This window comes from Hemicordylus capensis, chromosome 16 (assembly GCF_027244095.1).
Source record: "Hemicordylus capensis ecotype Gifberg chromosome 16, rHemCap1.1.pri, whole genome shotgun sequence".
Taxonomy (NCBI): Eukaryota; Metazoa; Chordata; class Lepidosauria; order Squamata; family Cordylidae; genus Hemicordylus; species Hemicordylus capensis.
This window is the reverse complement of record NC_069672.1, coordinates 16,941,598-16,962,932: the sequence shown is the minus strand read 5'-3', so window position 1 is coordinate 16,962,932 and position 21,335 is coordinate 16,941,598. Positions and strand designations below refer to the sequence as shown.

At 60.9% G+C, this 21,335-nt stretch overlaps 1 protein-coding gene across 5 annotated transcripts; it reads right to left on the bottom strand.

Annotated features, from left to right (window-relative positions):
- Window positions 1–537: 537 nt before the first annotated feature.
- Window positions 538–21,078, bottom strand: USP48 (ubiquitin specific peptidase 48). Of its 5 annotated transcripts, XM_053280849.1 has the most exons (27): window positions 20,773–21,076; window positions 19,226–19,346; window positions 18,477–18,633; window positions 17,893–18,020; window positions 17,400–17,524; window positions 17,168–17,276; window positions 16,688–16,821; window positions 16,105–16,187; window positions 15,672–15,851; window positions 14,795–14,917; window positions 14,543–14,692; window positions 12,558–12,761; window positions 11,685–11,799; window positions 11,450–11,580; window positions 11,070–11,138; window positions 8,170–8,294; window positions 7,628–7,750; window positions 7,148–7,209; window positions 6,859–6,969; window positions 6,413–6,546; window positions 5,843–5,949; window positions 4,258–4,362; window positions 3,156–3,311; window positions 2,766–2,891; window positions 2,570–2,618; window positions 2,325–2,351; window positions 538–2,214 (listed from the first exon to the last, which is right to left on the bottom strand). In XM_053280849.1, the coding sequence occupies exons 1-27, from the start codon at window positions 20,904–20,906 to the stop codon at window positions 2,192–2,194; spliced, it is 3,111 nt and encodes a 1,036-aa protein (XP_053136824.1). In that variant the 5' UTR covers window positions 20,907–21,076; the 3' UTR covers window positions 538–2,191. The 5 variants fall into 5 exon arrangements, 3 of the variants coding, with proteins under 3 accessions (XP_053136824.1, XP_053136825.1, XP_053136826.1); XM_053280850.1 differs by lacking the exons at window positions 19,226–19,346; window positions 20,773–21,076 and adding an exon at window positions 18,718–19,213; XM_053280851.1 differs by lacking the exons at window positions 18,477–18,633; window positions 19,226–19,346; window positions 20,773–21,076 and having other exon boundaries at window positions 17,904–18,001.
- Between the last annotated feature and the right edge of the window lie 257 nt (window positions 21,079–21,335).

The window sequence follows — 21,335 nt, the reverse complement described above, 5'->3', positions numbered from 1 at the left end:
CTTTTGCTGGTCCCCACAACTCCTAGACCAGAGTGCTGGACCCAGGACCGATCCCTGGGGGCCCCACTTCCGGCCTGCCTCCACTGTGAAGAGCGTCCATTCCTGCCCTTCAGCCGGTTCCCCAACCACACATGACCCTGACATGTGGTGAGGCGCTTCATCCAAAGTTCTTTGGGAGTCCCGGGTATACGGTTGTCAACCGGATCGCCCTCGATCCACCTGCCTGTCGGCCTCCGTCAAGCACTCCTGGGGGGTTTCTTCCAGCAAGGGAGAGTCTGCATTTGCACAGGGCCCTGGATCTTGCCTCCCCCCCCCACCGCCCCCCTGGATGTAGGCAGAGCAAGAGAGCAGCAGCAGCCCCCCTGCCTACTTCTCCATGGCCAAGCGCTACCCCCACCCAGGAAAGAGGCCTCCTTGGTTGGCGAGTTCCGAGTTCGCTCGGGATGCCTCTACCCGCCGCCGAAGGCACTCTCCCGCCACTGCTTGGACGAGCTCCAGCCTCCCCGGGAGTCAAGACAGAAGGCACGCGACAGGACGTGTGGAAAAAAAACCGCTTTATGCAATACAGTACAAACAAGAGGACTGACCACATGTACACACCTTCCTAAGGCCTTGAGTGCTCCGAAACCTTGTCCAGACAGTTTTGCAGGAACAGAGGGAGGGAGACGCGCCCCCCCCACCCCCCCGGGCTGGTTCCTGCTCCGTCTTTTTTGTGGCAACACCCAGACACCTCCGCCTGGTACAGCTGAGGCGGCAGCAGCCCTGGAATCTATATTCTTATATATATATATATATATATATATATGTACACTCGCATATATACACATCATGGCTGAGCAGCCTTCCCAGGGAATTAGCACACACGATTGCTGAGGAAGCCGTACAAAAGCAGGAGGGCCGGGGGGTGGGGGTGGGAAGGCAAATGGACTAAAATCTCCCCCGTCCATGCATGAGTGAGTGCTCGTGTGGAGGACAAAGGATGCCCCTTCCGGGCCCGGTTTCGGGGGAGAGGAGCAGAGGGAGGCAGGCTGCTCCATGGAGCATCACCAATGGCCGGCCGTGTCAGGGCTGGTCTCTTGCCCTCGGGAAGGAGGAAGGCGGCCCAGCTCCATTTCTCGCCTCCAAGAGACCTGGGCCGCTTGCCGGGTTCAAGTCCTGAAGCCGAGGGGGTGCGGGAAGACCCTCGGCACCCTCTGCCTGCCTCCCCCCCGCCCCCCCTCTTTCCTGGAACAGCAAATGGAGATGAAACATGACGGTCAAGGAGTTTGCATCTGCTTACCAATAAAAGGCCCAACCCACCCGCTCACACACAACCCTTTCAAAAGGCTGGTGGCCTGTTGCAGCAGTTTCTGCAGGGTTGGGTGTGGTGGTGGTGGGGTTTTTTTTGTGTTTTGTTTTTTTAAAAGAAGCCCTTTTTAGAGACATTCCTGAAGACCTAAAATGGAAGGTGTGTGCCCAAGGCCCCGCCCCACCAGACCAACCAAGCAACAGGCAGAGAGCCAGGGGCACACCCAGGCCCTCCCCAGCTCACCTCTGCCCCTCCACTTTTGCTTTCAGTAGGAAGTACTCGAGGAGAGAGATCCATGGGCATCGCTGGAGCGGAAACTCTCTTTTCTCCCCGCCAAAACCCAAGCCCCAAATCCAGAAGAAAGCCTATGGTTAAAGCAACCCCAGAGAAAATGGCCACCGTTGCCCTCTTGACGTCCTGGAAGTGAAACAGCTAAGGGGCTGTAGGGTGCCCCACGTTTTAGGAGCAGCTGCTGGCAACATCTCGTGGCTGTTAACTGGGGGGGGGGAGGAGGAAGAACCATGTGTGGGTCTCAGAAGCAACGAGGAGGAGAGGCGGCCAGCTGGAGGCAGAGCTCCGTGGGAGTGCTGAGTGGAGGCAGGTGTGGAAGAGAGGCCTGCAGACGACCCTGGGGTAGGGAGCAGGGAGGGGCCAAGGGGTCCGGCTTCCTCCTCAGCTGGAGGGTTCAAGCAGCTGTCCAGTTCTCGCACAACTCCACCACCTTGGTTCTAACCGGGTATCAAAATGGGAAACTCTCCTGGAAAAGGTCCTCTGGGCTGCGGGGCAGTCCGGTCCAACATGGGGAGGCATCCCCTGGGAACGCCGGCTGGTCTGGAGGAGGCCCAGCCAGGCCCCAAAGCTCAGGTCCTGCTCACATCCGCTGCCAGGCAGTGAAGGGAAGTGTTAATGTCCCAGAAGGCCAGTTCCTGGAGAGGGAGGAAGGGACACATCGGCCCGTGAGCCCACCACAGCACACGGGAGGGAAGGGCAAGCCGTGGGGAGGAAGCTGGAGGAGTGGGGGAAGAGAGAGGCTTACCTTTAAAGCCTTCTTCGGGCATACAGACTGAAAAGGGGGAGAGAGAGAGAGAGAGAGAGAGAATCGTCAGGGCTAACCTGAGGTTCTCTCCAGCCGTGGGACTACAACTCCCACCACCCGCTGCCACAATCTGCGGTGGGGCTGGTGGGAGTTGTAGACCAACAAGAGCCTGGAGTCCTCCCCCCAGCTGTGCCCCACACAGGCCAGGGAGGGGGCAGTCTAGAGGGCAGCAGGGAACCCTCTACCTTGCATAACATCATCTATTGCTGCATAATCCACAATGGGCTCATCAGCCTGTGGGGAGAGAAGAGAAGCTGGTTTTAGGAGGGACACCGAGATGGCCACATGCAGCCAGTCCGGGGGTCAGGAAGACCCCGGGCAGGCCCTCTGACCAGTCAGGCCAGCTTGCTCCCCGCCACCTCTGGGCGGCTCTCCGCTCACCTTGAGTAAGACCACGGACTCTGGAGTGACTCCAAGGCTGCCGAGGGTCGCTGAGTCGTCGGTGAGGGTCGCCCCGTCGATCGACAAGTTCTGGTCGAACGGAGCGACGGAGAAAGCGTGCATGATCTGTGCCAGGGAAGGGGCGGGAAGGAGGCCAGTGGTGAGAGGCCCGCGGGCAGGGGGGTGCCCGGGCTGCCCAGAGCTTGCGCTCTCTTCCTCCCCCTCCCCCAGCCGATCTGCTGCCCACACTTCTAGGGGGCCACTCGGCTGCTGCCTGGACCACCTGGAGGATGGCGTCTCCCTGGGAGCCTCAGATGAGCCACCTCCCCCCCCCGCCCTTTCCCAGGGAGTTTCCTCCCGGGGGAAAGAGGAGCCCCTCCCTGGCCGCACCTGGATTTTCAGGTCCTTCAGCGTCTGGTTGGCCGACACCAAGAGGGCTTTCTCCCCACGGACCTTCCGGTGCCTTGTGCTCCGCCGGATTCCCTGTTTCTGGTAGACGATGTAGTTCGGGTGCGAGACCTTCTGCCGCTTGGCGTTGCTGTCGGCCTGGAAGCAGGAAGCCGCTCAGCGACAACCAACGCCAAGTCCTTCCTCGGCCGAGCGAGAAAAACCTCTGGACATCCGTTTCCAGGGGCTCTCTCAGCCTTGCCTAACACACTCCAGATGCCTCCAAGCGGCCCACCGGCTGGGACTCAAGGACGGAGCCCTGCCCTGCTCTTATGCCCCAGCCACTGTTCTGCAGATGTAGACTGCCTCTGAGCCTGGAGGTTCCATGGAGTCCCCACCGCTGCGGAGAGATCTCTCTTTCTCCACTGATCTGTCTAATCCCATTTTAAAATCAGTGAGCACCAGCGTTTCCTGGGCGGCAGGTTATTTATTTATCTGGAGTTTTTTTTTTTACCCTACTTTTGAATTCAAAATATTTACCACATGGCTAACAATAAAACCAAGCAACAGACACCAATCAGAGACAGAACCTCCAAAGCATCCTATGCACTGTCTCTTGCCCCCCCCCCGCTCTTTCTGCTCCTGGCCTCAGGCCCACGGAAGCAGCACTGGGCAGGAACGCACTCTGGAGTTCACCAGGCATCGAGGGGTCCAGGTGCCTCCGGACCTGCTGGGGGGCAGAACACCCAGCAGTGCACAGTTCTCCTCCCCAGAGGTCTCGTTTCTGCTGCCCTTTGGGAGAAAGTCAGGAGCGGCAGGGATCCTTCCTGAGCGGAGCAGCAAACTCCCACGGCTTTTTACCGTCTCTGCCTCCCAGTGCAGACCTGCTTTGCCTGTGGGCCAGGAAAGAACCTGAGGGGGGTGGGCGGGCAGCCCAAACCATGGCTGGCCAGCGAGCGAAGCCTCCATTTGTGGATCCCCGAGATTTTCCCCATTTACTTCCAACTCTGCTTTGGGGAGCATGAGACAAGTCAAGGTTCACCAGACAGAGCCCCACCCAGGAGGAGCGCGGACCTCTCCCCCAAGGGAGGCGGCCTCAACGCACCTGGTTGAAATCCGGGTCCTGCTCGCCTTCCAGCCGGGCCTCCTCCCTCTCTTCTTCCGCCTCCGAGCTGCTCATGTTGAGCTCTGGGGCAGCCTCCTTCATGACCTGCATTTGCCCGCCGGGAGGCAGAAGAACAATCCCTGTGAGCCACGCCGGACGGCACCCGGAAGCCCCACCTGAGGAGAGTTCACCGAGGCCAGGAGAGAGTTGGAGGTCAGCTGCGGAACGGCCTGCTGGTAGATGTGGGCTGCCCCCCCCGCCCCGGCTTGGGTTTTGGCGGGAGGGGGGCGAGGGCGGGGGCGGGGCTTGCCGCGATCAGATCTGGTGCCGCTTCCGGGCTTTGAGGCCCTTGACCTTCTGGCAACCTCAGCTCATCCAGAGATCCAGTTGGCTGCTTTGCTGCTGAGTTTATTCACCCTTTCTTATTTTAACACCCCCCCCCCCGAAGATTGGCGAAAGGGCTGCTGTCAGGAGAGGCTGCTATAGTGACTGGCAGCCAGGCCGATTGGAACCCCTCCCTCCCGCAGGCCAGTGGCCAGCCCTTGACCCTTCAACTTCTCTTTCAGAGGAGGAGGAGAAGGAAGATGACGCTCCTATATTTAGCCCCCACCAAGGCCTGCTCAACAGAATCCCGCGACCTTCCCACACCCGGGCTCCTCTGTTCCGCTGCCGTCAGCTAGTTCCCCGCCCCACGGCCAAGACACTTTCCAAGAGAGAGCCTCCCAGGCGGACGGCAGAGCGCTGGGCTGGGCTGCCCTCCTGGGCTTATCCAAGCTCGCCTTGCCCCGTGACGGGAAAGTGCCTCCTTTGCTCCTTCACGGGCTCTTCAGCCCGCCAACAGCCTCTTCGTGCTGATCTCCCCACCATCGACCCAGCAGCCGAGGACAAACAGCCTTGACGGAGAGGGAGTGGGAGCGCGGGAGAGAGCACAGAGCGCACCCTTGAACATCAAAGTCAAGGACAACCTGGGGCCGTGCACACAGTCGCTTGATCTCTCGGAGCAGCGATAATTCAAACCTATCTTGGATAAATGGAAGCGGCGCTCTTGAGTTGGTGTGTGATGTCTGGAAGGGCCAGGCCTGGCCTGTGCGCTCGAGAAAAGCAGAGCCCCCTTTTAATGAACGCCCTCCCTGGAGAGCAGCTCTTAAAAGCAGCTGCTTGCAGAAGGGCAGAGCCTCCCGGCTCCAAGAGGGAAAAGCACAAACAAACCACTCAACAGCTCATCTTGGGCTGTAATGGAACACAAGGGCCGGCCAATTGCCCTGCTGAGATCAAAAGGTCCTCCTGATGAGCCCCCAGAGCCCTGCAAGGCTGCCAAGGGGACTGTGGCCAACTCCTCCTGGTTGCTCCTCCACCTTTTGGAGCTCCGGAGTAGACTGCCCTGGGCTATGGAGGTGCCATTCTTAGCCACAACAGCCCTTGGCTATTGAAACACGCCCTTTCCACGTGTTTACGGCGCACGTTTAAAAGCCCACGGATGCCAACGGCCGTGACGACGCCCAGCAGCAACCACCGCCCTGTAGGAGGGCTGTGTGGGGCAGGAGGCAGGACAGGGCCAGACCGAGTAGGGGCAGAGAGTGGCTACCTTCTTGTTGTCCACCACTTTGCGCACGTAGATGGTGGCCTGGGCGTACTCCCGGAGGTCCCTCTGCTGCTGGCACAGGAGCCCTTCCCTGCAGTCTGAGCACAGCTCTGGTGGGCAAGAAGGAAGGAAGGAAGGTCTCAGGGAGGGCCCTCCCGTGGAAGGATGGAAGGGAGAGCGAGTGCTAAGCCGCCAAGGGCTGGGACCTCCAGCAGGGCCCAGGAGAGAGGAAGACGAGTATCCTGGACCAAGACCTCCGTGGCCCTGCTCTCGGGAGCCACCTTCAGTCTGGGCCAGGACACACCCGGGCCCCCAGGGCTTTCCCAGAAGAGCAGCCGGATCGTACCGCCTGCTTATGCCCATCAACACAAGGAAAGGCACAACCCAAACATGCCCCAATGCCCGCTGCAAGCGACCCAGGGGGAGCGCACCAGCAATGCCCTGAAGTCATGTGCACAGCCTGACCGTGGCGGAGGGCCCATGGGACTGTTCCGGCAGACAGAGACAGCTGAGCACTCCCCAGAAGCGGAGCCCACCCGCCGGCCCCAGGACAGACAGGCCTCCCCTGCTCACCAGGCTCCGTGAGGTAGAGGGGGCACTCGGGAGCCGCCTCGGCAGGCAGCTGCCTCCGGACGACGCGGATGGCGTGGTCCACCACAAAGAGCTTTTGGATCTTCTCCCACTCGCTGGGCCATATCAGAGCTATACTGTGCAAAGAAACAGAACATGCTGGCTGGCCGGGAAGGGGCGGGGGCCTGGCCCACCCATACCCCCTCGGCACTGGGGCTCCAGTTCCCCAGACACACAGGCTGCCACCCCCTGCCCTGGGGAAGTGCTGCCTGCAGCAGCCGCCAACCCCTCCCGTCTAAACACTGCCCCCGCCCCGTCCCCCGAGGACAACGTGCCCACGTGGCGGATGCAGGAGCGGGAGCCCAGACCAAACCGCTGCCCCCGCCCCCGCCCCCCCCCCCCCCCGGCCGGCCACAGAGACGCGGCGCCACTGAACGGGAGAAACTCACAGCTTGGAGTCTTCTTTGGTCATGGAAGCCAGTGTGAACATCAGGCCGCCGTGCGGGCAGAGGAGGTCCCGGTTGCCCACCGAGGAGACGGGGCTGCACCGAGTCGGCCTCCTGGTTGGGGTGGAGGAGGAGGAGGAGAAGGGGAGGCAGCGTTTGGTAGTGACGGCGACACCTCACAGCAGGGAAAGGGGGCGGGCGGCCAGGGGCTCCTCCGTTTGCACAGGGAGCCGGGATGCCTGCCTGCCAGGACAGAGCGCTGCAGGTGGACAGGCAGCCGCCGCCGACTCACCTCACAAACTTCCTCCACTCTTCCACAAAGAACCTGGAGACGACGTACAGCTCGTCCACCTCCTGGGAAGAGACACGGAACTCAGCCCTCGCTTCCTCCTCAAGGGAGGCTGCTTCTCCAGCCCTCTCGGTCCTGCCGATTAACCTGCCGGCCCCCTTCCCCGGGTCTTCTGCCCCCCAATAATTAAGTACAGTATTGGCTGGAACTGCGGCAGCCCTGGGGAATCCAGGGGCCTGGTTTGCATCTACATGTGTGAGCACTGTGAGATCTTCCCCTCAGCAGGGGATGGAGCCGCTCTGGGAAGAGCAGAAGGTCCCAAGTCTCCTCCCTGGCAGCAGCATCTCCAAGAGAGGGCTGAGAGGGATTCCTGCCTGCAGCCTTGGAGAAGCCGCTGCCAGTCTGTGAAGACAATCCTGAGCTAGATGGACCCAGGGTCTGACTTTGGTAGAAGGCAGCTGCCTGCGTTCCTGATCTGCCTACCTCTGGCCAGCTGCTGAGGCAAGGCCTGCTTTTGTCTTGGAAGAGGTTCGGGAGGGAGCCCTTCTGCTCGCCAGCCATCATTTTGTGGAGGGCCTCATTCTCCTCTCCTTCCCGCTCCAGAATCTGCGGACAGACAGACAGACAGGTGCCTGCTGGTCACTCCCGCCCTGCTCAGCGCTTGGAGCCTGGGTGGGGTCTTCTGGCCTGCCGTGCTCCAACACACCCACGCTACCCGCCGTAATTTCCGAAGCTGCAAGGTGGAAAGAGACAAGCAGCTCTCCCCACCTCTCCGCAAGACAGGCCCGTCCCCTCCAGGGCGAGAGAAGCCAAATTCCACAGTGGGGACCGGCCACTCAATGCGTGGCCATCTCAGGCTCTTAGTCCCAGGCAGCAGGCGCTCCTCTTTGCGATGCAGACACGGAGGGAGGGAGGGAGGGCCCCGTGTGCTTGGCTGGCGCTTTGCCCACCAAAGTTCCCAGCATCTCCACTGCCCGGGCACCCTTGCGCACACACAAGCCCACTCCGCCCAGCCGCCCACGCACCTTGCACTGGGAACAGGAATCTCGGCTGCTGGGGAATTCCGGGGCGTTCCGGAAGTAGCACTGGAGTTTCTCCCAGGCTTCTCTGGAGACGATTCTCCGCTCGTTCTCCGAGATGCAAAGGTTGCCTGCAGCGGGGGAAGAGTAGGGAAGCGGGATTCGTTCTGGCCGTGGCCGGCAGAGAGGTTTCCACTCAGCCCCACAGGGAGAGGCTTTGCAGACGGCTCGGCGTGAACGGGCGGGCAGCCACTGAGGAAGAGGCAGGGCGCGGGGAAGTCACTTCCAAGCCCTGGCTCCACGGCCGAAGCGGAAGAGGCCAGGTGGGCTCAAGTGGGCTTTGCCTTGTCACACCACCACCTCGATGTGGGGGTGCGAGAAGGAGCCTCCCGGGGAGCCCAGCGGCTGAGGGAGCTTGGAGGAACCCCGAGGGCAAAATGCTGCAAGCCGGGCCTGCAGCCGAGTCCCCTGTCCAGGCCCTCAAACCCCACCCCAAGGACAAACAGCAGCATCCCCCAACGCTCTGCTGCTGTACCAGGAGCCAGGTGGGGGCTTGGAGGCCGAGGGGTTGCTACGTTTCCAGGACCGCTGCCAGACAGCAGTGGCAGCTGTGCAAATAGAGCCTCTGGTGCTGCATGAATGCCCCCCGGTTAGCAAGCAGCCAGACCTGAGCACTGCTCTCCCCTTCTTCCCACAAGGCAGGGATTCTGCTACTTCACAGTGGAAAGAGGTGCCCTAGAAACCAACAACTGGCAGGGGCCGGAGCGGAGGGGCAGAAGGGCCCCGGGGCGGCCCTTGGCAGCACCTCCCACGACGGAAGCATCGGGAAAGGCCTCTTTCTGCCATGGCTGCTTCTAGAGGAGGAGGAGGAGGAGGAGGAGGACAACCAGTCTGGGGGCAGCAAGCATGATTGGCTCCCTTTGCTAAGCAGGGTCTGCCCTGCTCTGCATTTGGATGGGCGACTACATGTGAGCGCTGTGAGATATTCCCGAGGGGCGCGGGGATGGAGCTGAGCGGAAAAGTGTCCGCTCTGCAAGCAAAGGGTCCCCGGTTCACTCCCTGGCGGCAGCAGCAGCAGCAGCAGCAGCAGCAGCATCTGCAGAGAGGGCTGGGAGAGTCCTGAGCCGGATGGGCCTACGCTCTGCCTCGGCAGAGGGCGCCCTGGGGCAGGCGGACTCCTGGCCTCAGCCAGCACCTGATCCCTGCCTGCTGCCTCCTCTCAGGGGAGAGCCGAGTCAGCAGTGAAGCACCTGGGGCTCAATGAGGCAGGGGCCGCCGCACAGATGTGGGCCAGGCCCGGCCACCATCCTTGCCGCCGCCACCGCCTCCTCCCTGCTGGACCGAGGGCCCGGGGCGTAGCAGGCCTCGCTGCAAGGCAGACAGCCCAGCTGAGGGCAGCCCGGAGGCCGGTGCAGATGCTTTGCCAGGAGCTCCGTCAGCAGGAGCAGCTGGAGACGCCTGCTGTTTCCGTGCCGCTCCTCCCTGTGCCGCAGTCTCTACGGTTACGGGCCCATTAGAACACAAGCCGGCAATCAGCTGAAGGAGGAGGGCGCTTTGTTTTACCTCCAGCAGATGCCCCAGGGAGGATCTAAGCAGCCAAAAGGGGCGGGGCGGGGCAGGGGGGACCTGGTGCCTGTGGCGGGGGGGGGGGAGAGACTCTTCCTCAGCACTTGCTCCTGGCGACAGCACTAACATGTCTCCCCCCTCTCTCTCTCTCTCTCGCACACACGCACACTCGCTCAGCACAGAGAGCCCAATGGGAACCCTCCACCGACTTCAAAAGGCCCCTAATTAAGTGCAAGCAGCTCTAATGGCCACTGGGCCGTGGTCAGCTGGCGGAGTCTCTGCTGGTTTTCCATCCACGGCCGCCAGAGAGCCCCACTTCCCCCTTCGGGCTTCTCCTGGCAGGGCGGATGCGTCAGCGCGGGCTGCTTCTGGGGCAGTTTGCAGCTCTGGCCAAGCACAGCCCCTCTGGGGGACTTGGCGGCTCCAAGCGTAGGTCCCTGCAGCCCACACAGGCAGAGACCACCTCCAGACCACCCAAGGGGTGCACCTGCTCTGCACGCACAGGATGGCCTCAGGCCCCTCCCTGGCAGCAGCCTCTCCAGGAAGGGGGGGGGGAAGAGTCCTGCCTGGAACCCGGGAGAGCCGCTGCCAGTCAGTGTTCTGAGCTACGTGGACCGCAGGTCTGGAGGCAGCTTCCCAGGGTCAGCCCTGTGGCAAGACGGGGAGGCAAGCCAGAAACCCCTCCGGGGCCTTTCCTGGGTTTCTGAGTGTTGAATGGCAAGCCTCCCTCTCTCTTGCTGTAAAAAACCTTCCTGTCAAGGCAGAAAGCTCTTGCAGTGCTCAGGATCCCTCCTTGGGAGAATTCCTGCAGCCAGCCCAGTCTGGCAGACTCCTCCCCCCCGCCCCCCGTCGCTGCCAGAAATGTTTCCATCCTCACAGGCCAGCTAAGCCCGTTCACATCTCCTCTGCCTGCAAGACCTTGGCAGGAGGAAGAGAGTCTCTTTCCCCTCCAAGGCTAGAAAAGTCACCCATCACTTCCAAGGAGAGAAACACACAAGCCAGCAAGACGCATCGGAAGCACAGGCGCCGTCGAGCAGCTGAGTCACGAAAGGGGCAGCCCAAGACGGGCCATTGACCTGTCCATGGGGGAGAACAGACTGCCCAGAAGCAGGCGCGATTCCACAGAGGGAGCACCCCCTGGGAGCGTCCATGCAGCCATCAAAGCTCCGCTCCCAACAGCTGGAAGCCGGGCGTCAGGCAGCCCAAAGAGGGCCACGTTTGCCTGGGTGGCCTTTGCCCCCACAGGCTCCTTCTCAGTGTGACACGAGCCACGGAAACGGGCCACGGCGTGCCTCCTACTTTTGCGCGCACTTGCCATGTCCCCCCCCCGCCCCTCTCACCATGGGGGCAGACAATGTCCTCGTTGAACTTCAGCTCCTCTTCCTCCCGCTTCTCGGCGCTGGGTTCGTCTGGGAAAGAGGCAGGGGAGACGGCAGGGTGAGCAGCATCCACAGCTGCCGAAGCGGCTTCGAGGGCAGCAGATCGGGGGGCAGGGGGGGCGTCTTGGAGGACAGCTCAAGCCGAGAGGCTTTGCCAAGGATGGGGACAGACACACTGGAAACGCCCCCGCCCCCCACGGCAGCCAGTGAAGCGCCAGAGGCCAGCGGAGGGACTCCACACCGAGAAGCACCGTGGCTCTGCCATGGGGCAGACCCTGACTCGGCATCCAGGCTCAGCGGGAAGATGGGCGAGGCACCGGGGAGGGGGGGTGGCAGGCTACCTTTGCTCTTGGCGTCGCCGTTCATCTTGCCATTGCTTTGGTCCGCGTCGTCGTCTGGGGTGTCCAGCTGCTCCAGGGCCAACTGGCGCCAGCTCCGCAAGGAGGACTTCCCGACCCAGAACCCGTCGGGGCTGCGCAGAGGGAAAGGCGGGCATGGGAGAGGGGGCCGAGGGCACGGCGCTGCTCCAGCCCGGAGTCCCCGCCTTCCGCCCCCCAGGGCCTGGTGGCCACTCACCCTTTGACTGTCACTTTCAGCAAGTTGGAGACGGTCTTGTAGTCCTCGTTGAGCTGGCTCTTCAGGCGGAGGACGCGGCATCTCTCCACCACACAGTCCCGGCAGAGGGCTTTGACTGTGCCAGGGGCGGGCAGGAGGGGAGGGGAGAGAGGCGGGCAGGGTTACCACCTGGGCAGCCAGGATTTTAGGGTCCACCTTACTACAGAGCTGGCCTGGCTTCCTCCTCCTGCAGCCCAAACATGCCCCGCCCTCCCTCAGGGACCTGCCCTGGGTTAGGGGGCAGCCAGTCACAGGCCAAGCCCCACAGGCTAATGCCCCCGACCCAGAGGGGCTGCCCCTCCCTTCTTTATGCTGCTGGGAAGGTCAGAGAGCGGGACGGCTTCCCCCGTCTGCGGGACGCAGAGCCCTGGAGAGCCCCAGCGCCACACGCAGCTCCGAGCAGCAGCTGTGCTTCTCAGGTTAACAGCTTACATCTCAGGAGCTGCCCTGAGAATGTCGGCTGGGAGACGGATCTGGCAAGGGAGGTGTGAAGGAGGTGGCGGCAACGGCTTGCCGTCTGCACAGCCAAGCGAGCGAGCGTGGGTGGGACTGACACCTGCTGAAAAGGTGGACTTCCCTGGCACTCTGCTACTTGGAGAGCGAGAAGGAAAGGAGACACTTGAGGATCAGTGGGTGGCGACCAAAAGAACCTCCTCCACTCAACATGCGCATGTGTGTGTGTGAGAACCACACGTGCTCACTGCTTCCGTGATACCGTCCCTCACGCCCCACTCCTCAAAGCTGCCCTCCTCCTCCTCCATATGCACCCCAGTGACATTTTGGCCGAGCCCCTCCCCACCTTCCCCCGGAAGATGCCCTGCACGCTCGGCGTACCTGTCAGCCTGGGACCTCCGCCGTATCTCTTGTAGAAATAGTCGGCCACGTACTCCGAGACCCTCTTGACGGTGGGGATTTTGTCCGGGTGCAACTTGCCGTGCGGACACAGGCAGGCCGAGTGGTCGATGGGCTTGGGAGGCGTGGCCTCACTCAGCCACCGCTGCAGCCATTCCAGAGACAGGAAGTCATAGGGGGGGCAGCCTGGGGGGGGAGGAGGAAGAGGACGACAGCAGGGCCAGGGAGGACAGGCGTCAGGCCACGAGCCGGCACCCTCTGCTCACGCCCAACTCGGCCCCACACAGCCCAAGGCCAGGCACCCCGCTCCTCCAGAAGGGAGGCTCCCTCCCCCAGATTAAGCACCCACTCAATGGAAGACGGGCTACTGTTTTAGCACAAACTACGTAGAGCTGGGACACGCTTGCCTGCGGAAGGTTCACCCCGTGGTCCCTTCAAAGGGATCCTTGGACCCTCCAGTGGGGCTTGGAGGACAACAGGTCAGACCCTTCCACTAACGTTCCCACCTTTGCAGGGTCTGCCCCCAAACCCTGCAGGCGGCTGCTTCCTCCCAAGGCTCTTAAGAACCCGGCAACAGCCCTGCTGGATCAGGCCCCCTGCCTCCCACAGCAGCCCGCCAGATGCCTCTGGGAAGCCCACAGGCAGGAGGCGAAGTCCTGGCCCCTCCTGCTGCCACTGCTTCCCTGCAGCTGGAGGACTGGGAGGCAGCCGGCCTCCGAGCCTGGAGGTAGCCTACAGTCCTCAGCCCTGTGGCCATGGATAACGACGGCCAGCCAAGGCACTGGCGGCCCAACCGTCCCTCCAGGAACGCAAGCGGCTGCTCCTGCTCACATGCAAGCTAGGCCTGGCCTAGCAGCCGCTGGAGGGGGTGGAAACTGGGCTTGTGGAGGCTCCCCACAAGCAGTTCCCCACAAGCAGAAATCTAGCACAGCAGGAAGCAGCAGCAGCAGCAGCAGCAGGGGCTGGAAATCCCCTCTGCTGGGTGCCAGCGTTCTACTTGGAGGAAACTTTGTAGAGAGGAGAGAGCGTTGCAGAGAGGCACGGCCTGCCCCCTGCAGTAGGGTGGACAATTCCACCACCACCACCTTCTGCTGGGTGCACAGGCCAGGGCAGATGAGGAGGGCCCAGAATCTGGCCGTGTCCTGGCTCAGGTGGGGCGGACCCCGTGTGGGAGGAGCCGAGATTGCTGGCCCCTCGGCCCTGTTCTGAACACACCAGCCAGGGCTGCAGGCAGAAGCTGCACGCTATGCAAGACCAGCCTCCCCACAGCAGCCAGGACAGGAACAGCTGCATGAGGAGGATCCTGTGCGCCCCACACGTTTCGACGTCAGCAGTCTCTCTCACGAGAGAGGCTGCTTGGAAAAGAGGCTTGCCTCCATCAGGCTGCTTGGGAGTCGGGGAGGAAAGCAACCTTTCCCAAGCAGTCTAGCGAGGCATCCCCTGGAGAGCGCGCACCATCCAAACACGTGGGCAACAACGGACCCTCTTTCTCTTGGCTTCTACAGGCAGAAGCCTCTGCTGTGGGCCCGGAGAAGGAGGAGCAGCAGCTGAGAAGCTCCGCGGGACACCCCTGGCCTGCCCTCTGCTGGTGGCAGCAGGATGACCCCGAGGCACTGCCAGCAAGCCCCTCCCCTTGGGGCAAGGCACAGGGCTGGATGGGGCTGCTTGACCACCCTAGGGAAGGCTGCGCCCCCCACCAGGCAGGTCACCTCCTGGGGGGCTTTGCCAGCGGCTCCTGAGGTAGCGAGCACCAGAGCACCAGCGCCCCCCAAGGTGCCCCGCCGAGCCCTGGCCTGCCCACCCGCAGGCACTTCTCCCTCCCAGAAGGGTCCTTGCCAGGGCTTCCTAGAGACCTCCCCGCGGCTGGCATTCTTCCCCCCCCACAAGGCGTGGCCGGTGCGCCTGCCACAGCCCCCACCCCACCCCCGCCCAAGCCAAGAGATTTGCAAAGGGAAGATCTTACAGACCAGCTTTCGCGGGTAACCTCTGGTAGAGCTCCTTCACCTCCTCGTGCTTGCTCTTGCCCCGGGCCACACTCTGCTGGCGCATCTCCGCCATCTCCCGGCACCACTCCTCAAAGCGGCCGTTGTCCTGCTCGACCAGCTCCTGCAGGAAAGCTGGGGGGCGGGGGGGGGAGGGTGAGGGCCCCTGCTCAGCCTTTGCACAGGACCCCCAGGAGGCCAGCAGGGCAGGGCAGAAGAGGGCCTCCTCCGCCTCACCTGGGATGTCGACAGCCAGCGATTTCTCCCGCGTCTGCAGCCTGTACACCAGCATGTAGGCGTTCCGAGAGCGGTAGACTCCCTTGCCACACTTGGCCTTTCGCGCCTGAGATTTGGAAGGCTCTGGTGGGGGAAGAGACACCCGAGCACGTCAGCGCTGGGACAGCTGCTCTCTCCGAGGACGGCAGAGAGAGAGAGAGAGCCTGGCATTCCTCCTCCCAGCTCCCGTCGGAGGCAGTGACTTCTTCTGGGTCGAAGGAGGCCGCGGCGGCACCGAGGCCAACGGGGCTCCGTGAGCAGCCCCTACGGCATCAGCCCTCCATTGATCAAATGCGCCAGAGAGGCAGGTTCAAGCCAGGCGTGCTCAGCAGAGGGACAGGCGAGAGTCCTCGAGGTGCACCGGGCCTTGCCATGGATATCGGGGGCGGGGGGTGCGAGGAGGGGGAACACTCCACCAGTGTCCCCATGACAGGGATGCCCAGATGTTGTATTATTATTATTATTTATTATTAATTCGATTTCTATACCGCCCTTCCAGAAATGGCTCAGGGCGGTTTACAAAGAGAAATAAAACAAATAAGATGGCTCCCCGTCCCCAAAGGGCTCACATTCTAAAATCCACATGTTGACCACAACCATCATCCCCAGCCAAAAGCTGCCACAGCTGGGGAGAATGGGAGTTGGGAGGGAACCCACCGCGCTCGGGAGGGCATGAGAGGGACTATGCCAGGGAGGGCTTTTAGCCAATAATAGAGTGGGGGTGGGGGCTGCTACTCCTGGAATGGTTTGGTTCTCCATGGCCGCTGGGCATATACTGAGACCAGCCTCCTCCTCCACACAGCAGGAGAAAAGCAAGTTTACAACCCAGACACTTTACCTAGATCTTCTTCTGCCCCCAGCTGCAGTTTCTTGCCCTCCATCTTTTCGATCTCTTCATCGTTAAAGCGGTACCACTCTCCCGTCTGCGGGTCTTTCACATGAGCGATGTAGTGGCCGGAATAGGCGCTGACGCCTCGGTGGATGAGAACCGCACTCAGCTCGTAGGCAGAGACGCTGGCTGGAATACAGCAGAGGCTTGGCTCAACCCCCTTGAAGGCCTTGCCCACCACTCCAGCCAGGCGGCTGCTTCAAATGCCTCAGGACCAGCCCTGCCCCTCCCCAGGAATGGCTCATCCTCTGCACAGGACAACATACTGAACCCCACATCCCGAACCTGGCAGCTCGATTCAATTGCTCAGGAACACCAAACCTGGTCACAGGCCCTGTTCTTGGAATCACCCGAGGGGTGTTTTTGAGGATGCTTGGCCCACCTGTGTCTTCCATGAAGGGCTCCATGTCTAGCAATTCCGAAAACTCGATGTACGCGTTCAGTTTCTTCTTGTGGCCTGTTTGTCTAGAAGAGGAGGAGGAGGAGGAGAAGGAGAAAGAGGTCCGAGACACTCACTCTGGCAACTCACAGCAGACTTAACTGGAACGCAAGATGCCTGTTGCCAGGAGCAGAGAACAGAAGGGCCTGCCTTTGGAGACAAGGCTGGCGATGACCAAAGGAAGAGGACCTTTTCTCTGCTGGCACCTTGGCTGGAAAACTGCCTGCTCCGACACTAGGGCGGTTCACACAAATCAGCATCAGAGCAGGAGAAACCTGGTGGGCCACTTTGGGAAACAGGATGCTGGACTGGAGAGGCCTTCTTGGGCCTGACCCGGCAAGGCTGTCTCATGTCCGAGTTTCATCCCCAGGAAGGATGTGGTTGGGGGCCCTCCTGTGTGCACCAGCCCGTGACATGCCTGGCTTGAGGCAAGCGGAGCCTGCCCATAGCTGAAGGGCAGCACCCCACAAACCCAATGCAAAAGACCTCGCCTCCTCACAGGACTGGAACAAAAGGAGCTGCTCACCTATCAAATACGAAGCGCATGAGTTGCAGGTTGAGGGTGCAGGGAAGACTGAGGAGCCGGATTCTCCGGGTGGCGTTCTGTTTGCTCTGGCAGGTCTCACAGAAGTACCGGTTGTCCCCTTCCAGTTTTTCTTCCTGACCAGGAGAGAGAAGCAGCAAAGGTTAGAATTACCCCTCACAGCAGGTCAGCTTCCCACCTCGGTGACAATATATCCCTGGCATCCATCCAATCCCATCTGAGGCATGCAAGCAGAGCGCCTCCCCCCAACACCCCGCAGAAGAAGAGGGCAGAGGCAACTAGGCACCCACTCTAGCAGGACCGCATTGGGACGCTGGGGAAGAGGCATTCTCCTGGGCAGTCTTTTCAGCTGGAGGCCTGATGCAGGGGGCTCTGCAGGCTGGGGAAGGCACACCACTCCTTCGGATGCCCCCATCCCTGACAGACAGAACGAAACTGGGAGGACGAGCACAGATGACACACCTTCAGAAATTCCGTGACACAGTCTGACAGCTGCTTGTGGCCCTGGATGTTTAACTCAAGCTCATAAAACTTCGAGATAAGTTTGGACTCTCTGCCACACTGGTTGCACCTGGAAGAGGCAAACACCGCCACAAGAAGAGTGCCGTCAGGGGGACGTGTGGCTACCTGGAGCACCGGCAAGGTTGAAACTTGCAGCTAAATGACAAGAAGCTCTAGCAGCACCAGGACTTACACAGTGACGTACGCGTACTCGCCGCAAAACTGCTTCTGGACAATGTCCCGCACCTCTGGGTTCTTCTGCGAGGAGAGGGTGTCCTCCAACAGGGACATGAAGAGCTTGGAGAACTCCTGGGCATCCTACGGGAGACACACACACACACACGGCCAAGTCAGGGAGAAGTTAAATGGAACAGGGAGTCTGGTGCTCTGATTTTGTTCTCATTTCACAGCTTGGAGAAGAAAGGAGCAGCCCCCTCCCCATCCACTGCCCTGACGGGGCCTCCTGGCTCACCCCTCTGCCTCAGCCGCGTAGTACACATGGAGAGCAGGAGGAGAGCTCCCTCACTGCTGAGCAAAGTGTCCCTCCTTCGGGAGGCTCGCCTCCGCTCGGAAATCGCGGCTCTGGTGTGACAGACAAGAAGCCCTCCCCACCACAGCTGGTTGGAGCTGCTTTCCAAAGCGGAATGAGGAGGCAGAAAAGCGCAGCCCTCCGCCCCAAACGTTACCTGTTGCTGACCTGTGTCCAGACCCAAGGCTTTCACAAACCCCGATGGGTCGATGTAGCGCCGCTTGCTGTTCTGCAGCAAAGCAAACAGGTACTGGAGGTGCTCACAGATGGTCTGCGGCTCGTAATCTAGCAGAAGGCAAAAGGTTTTCTGAAGCAGCAGGTGCAACATATGCTCAGCTTAACAAGAGAAATGCAGCAGGCCAGCTTTCTTTGTTACACAACAGACTGGGCACAGTAACACTCAGAACATGAATAATTCTAAGAAGCCGCAAGAGAACCAACTCTCACAGGGAGACTTCCCTCCGCTCACACTTCCAACCACTGCACCGCTGGGACACCACAGGTAGCCCCAAGTACGAGCTGGATGTTGAAAAGAAAAACCCACCATAATGCACTTGCCTAATGGAGCCTACTGCACTGGAGATAAAGAGCCGTACACGGAGCTCCAGCCAGCGGTATGGGGCTTCAGTATAGGTGAGACCAGGCGGAAGCCATTAAAGCAGCGATAGGGAAGCCTGGCTCTCCAGCTGTGGTTGAACTACAACTCCCATCACCCCCTGGGCAACATGACTTCCCGCTCACCTTTGCTTACTGGAGTGCCTTCCGCTGTCAGGTATTCGGGGCGGGCGATCGGACACAGGTAGAGCGCCTGCCGGAGCTCCAAGTTCAAGAACCACATCTGCAGGAACGTGTTGACGTAGCAAGTGGCCCCCAAGTTTGTTAGGCCCACAAACGCATTCTGACGGGGGAAGGGCAAGAAGCACACGGTAAGGACAACACCAATACTCGCAGAAAACAAATAGCAAAAGAAATGAAAACTGACCACGGAATGACCGCTATCATGTTGGACAAAGCAGCCAGCGGCTTAAGTCAATTTCAGCCTTCCCATGTTGAATCGTAATCCTCAGCACCAAATTCAAGTTCAGGAAGCATTTACAGAAAGGATTTAGGAACACAGAAAGCTGTCTTAGCAAATCAGACCACTGGCCCATCTAGCTCAGGATTGTCTACCCAGCCTGGCAGCGGCTTCTCCAAGGTTTCAGGGCAGGAGTCTCTCCCAGCTCTACCTGGAGATGCTGCCAGGGGTTGTACCTGGGACCTTCTGCATGCAAGCAGGCAGATGCTCTTCCACTGAGCTACAGCCCCACCCCTAAGGGGAATATCTTACGGTGCTCACATGTAGTCACCCATCCAAATGCAGAACAGGGCAGATCCTGCTTAGCAAAGGGGAGCACTCATGTTCGCTAACACAAGACCAGCTGTCCTCCTCGTTTCTCTTGCCTCTGGTTCTGGAGCTGACCTGCAAGGCACGGAAGACAAACTAAACGTACCTTTTTTCTCCTCTCAAAGTTTGGATCGTCAATATTGTGAAAGGTGTTCTCATCGATTTCGCCCAACCAGACATGCTCACCAATCCCCACCAGGCAGTTAGGGTTCCCCCGGCAGTTTCTCCTGAAAGAGAAAAAGCAGCAGACTAGATCTAGTATTCTCAGAGTGCCGCGTCCTCATTTCTTTCCCATCAGCATTCTGCAGACTCACGAAGAACACTGACATACTAGTCACCCCTCTGTGTCAATTCATAAGAGAAACAGGTATCACAAGACCTTCTTCAGATCATGGACAGCTTCCATGGAAGAATTCTGAAGCTACTGCAGAGAGGGGGCTGCAGAGCCCCCTAGAGTGCATTTTTGCCCTTCTCTCCCAATTTCTGCAAGAGCTTTACTGTATTTCTAGCATCATTTTGCTGTCAACTTCAGGCCCATTTTGCTGAAAGTTGCTTGTAAGTCAGAATGCAAGGGGCAAAACAGACAGCCAGAGGCTTTGAGAAGAAATGCTACCCAGATAAGGACACCACCTCCCTTGACAGATGGAACAGAGATCCCACAGCACCACAAACCGGCATCAGTACCAAACAAAGAGCGTCTCCTTTTCCTCAAAAATTCTTGGAGATGAGAGAAGGATATGCAACTAGGCTCAGACTTTAGGGTGGGGGGGAGAACTGAACCAGCAGGAGGGAAAGATTTGGGGCCACCCCTGGTACCCCACATAGTACTCTCAAATGCACCCTTCAATACCTTTAAATGAATACATGGTACTCAAAGAGCAATGACAGGTGGTGGCGAACCCATGAGGAGGAGGAATCCCAGCAACATTTAGCTGCTCCTCCTCCTAATGATGATGATGATGAGATGGGCACACCCACTATAAAGGGTGCTGCTTCACCCTCAGCGTCTTCCTTCTAGCGGGTCCTAACAGGAATGAGCCGCTGCCCCAGCTATCACCACCTGCACCTTTCCCTCCAGCAGGCCGGCCTGTTGTTGTTGTAAGTGGGAGGGAACTTGGGAACCTCTGCAGGCAGCGCGGGGGCTCTACCACTGAGCTAGGGCCCCATCCCCTAAGGGACGGTGCTGGCCTGTAAGATGGAAGTGCTGCCAGGGAGGGGACTTGGGGCCTCAGATGCTCATCCCAGAGCAGCTCCATCCCCTCAGGGGAATCCCTGACAGGGCTCACACACGCAGTCTCTCTGCTGCTGTTATCCTGATCCTCGGCGTCTTCCCTAGGAGCAAGAACAGGCCTGCTCAGAAGCAGGTCCACCTCCTGGGGGCCTTCGGCAGCCACCCCACTCCCACCCCCGCCCCTCCTCCTCCTCCAGGCCTACCCCTCCCCATGCGCAGAGCGAGGCCTCCCCACGGGCAAGCCCAGGGATCCTGCCCATCATCATCAGGCCGCCTTCTGGGGCCAGACCCTGGCTGGCCGGCAGCCCTCTCCTCCTCCTCCTCGCACCTTCCCCTCTGGCAGAGGCCCACTGGCGAGGGAGGGGCGGCCCCAGGCAGGCGGGGCCGGGGGCGCAGGAGGCCCGTCCGTCCGTCCGACCCACCTGCAGGCTCCGCGCTGGCAGGGCTCGAGGGCGACGCGGTAGGCGGCCTCGACGTGCTCCTGCGCGACGGCCTCGGGCGGCACCGTCTCGACCCAGCGCCAGGCCGCCTTCTCCAGCTGCAGCCGCGGCGCCATCCCGGCGGGCACCGGGGAGGTGACGGAAGCGAAGCCGGAAGGCGGGAAGCGCAGCCGGAGGGGGAGGAGGAGATGGGGGGAGGAGGCCCCCGCCCGACACGACTGCCTCGACTGACAGGGCCGGGGCGCTGGCTTCTGGCGTCACCCCGGCGACGGGGCAAGGGGCGTGGCCTTGGCGGCCATTGGCTCCTTCCTCCCCGATGGCGCGGAGCCGGTGACGTCACGCCCTCACTTCTCTCCGCCAACTCCTGGGCTCCGCCCCCATTGCCAGGAGAGGGAGGGGAGCCTCCGCCTCCCTCCAGCCACGTGATGAGGAGGGGACGCGGGAGGGCGCCAAGACAGCGGCGCGGGAGCCGCTGGGTGGCCGCGCGTGCGCAGCGCCTCGGGTTCGACGCCTCCGCGCTCTCAGCCCTCCTCGGCTGAAGCGGC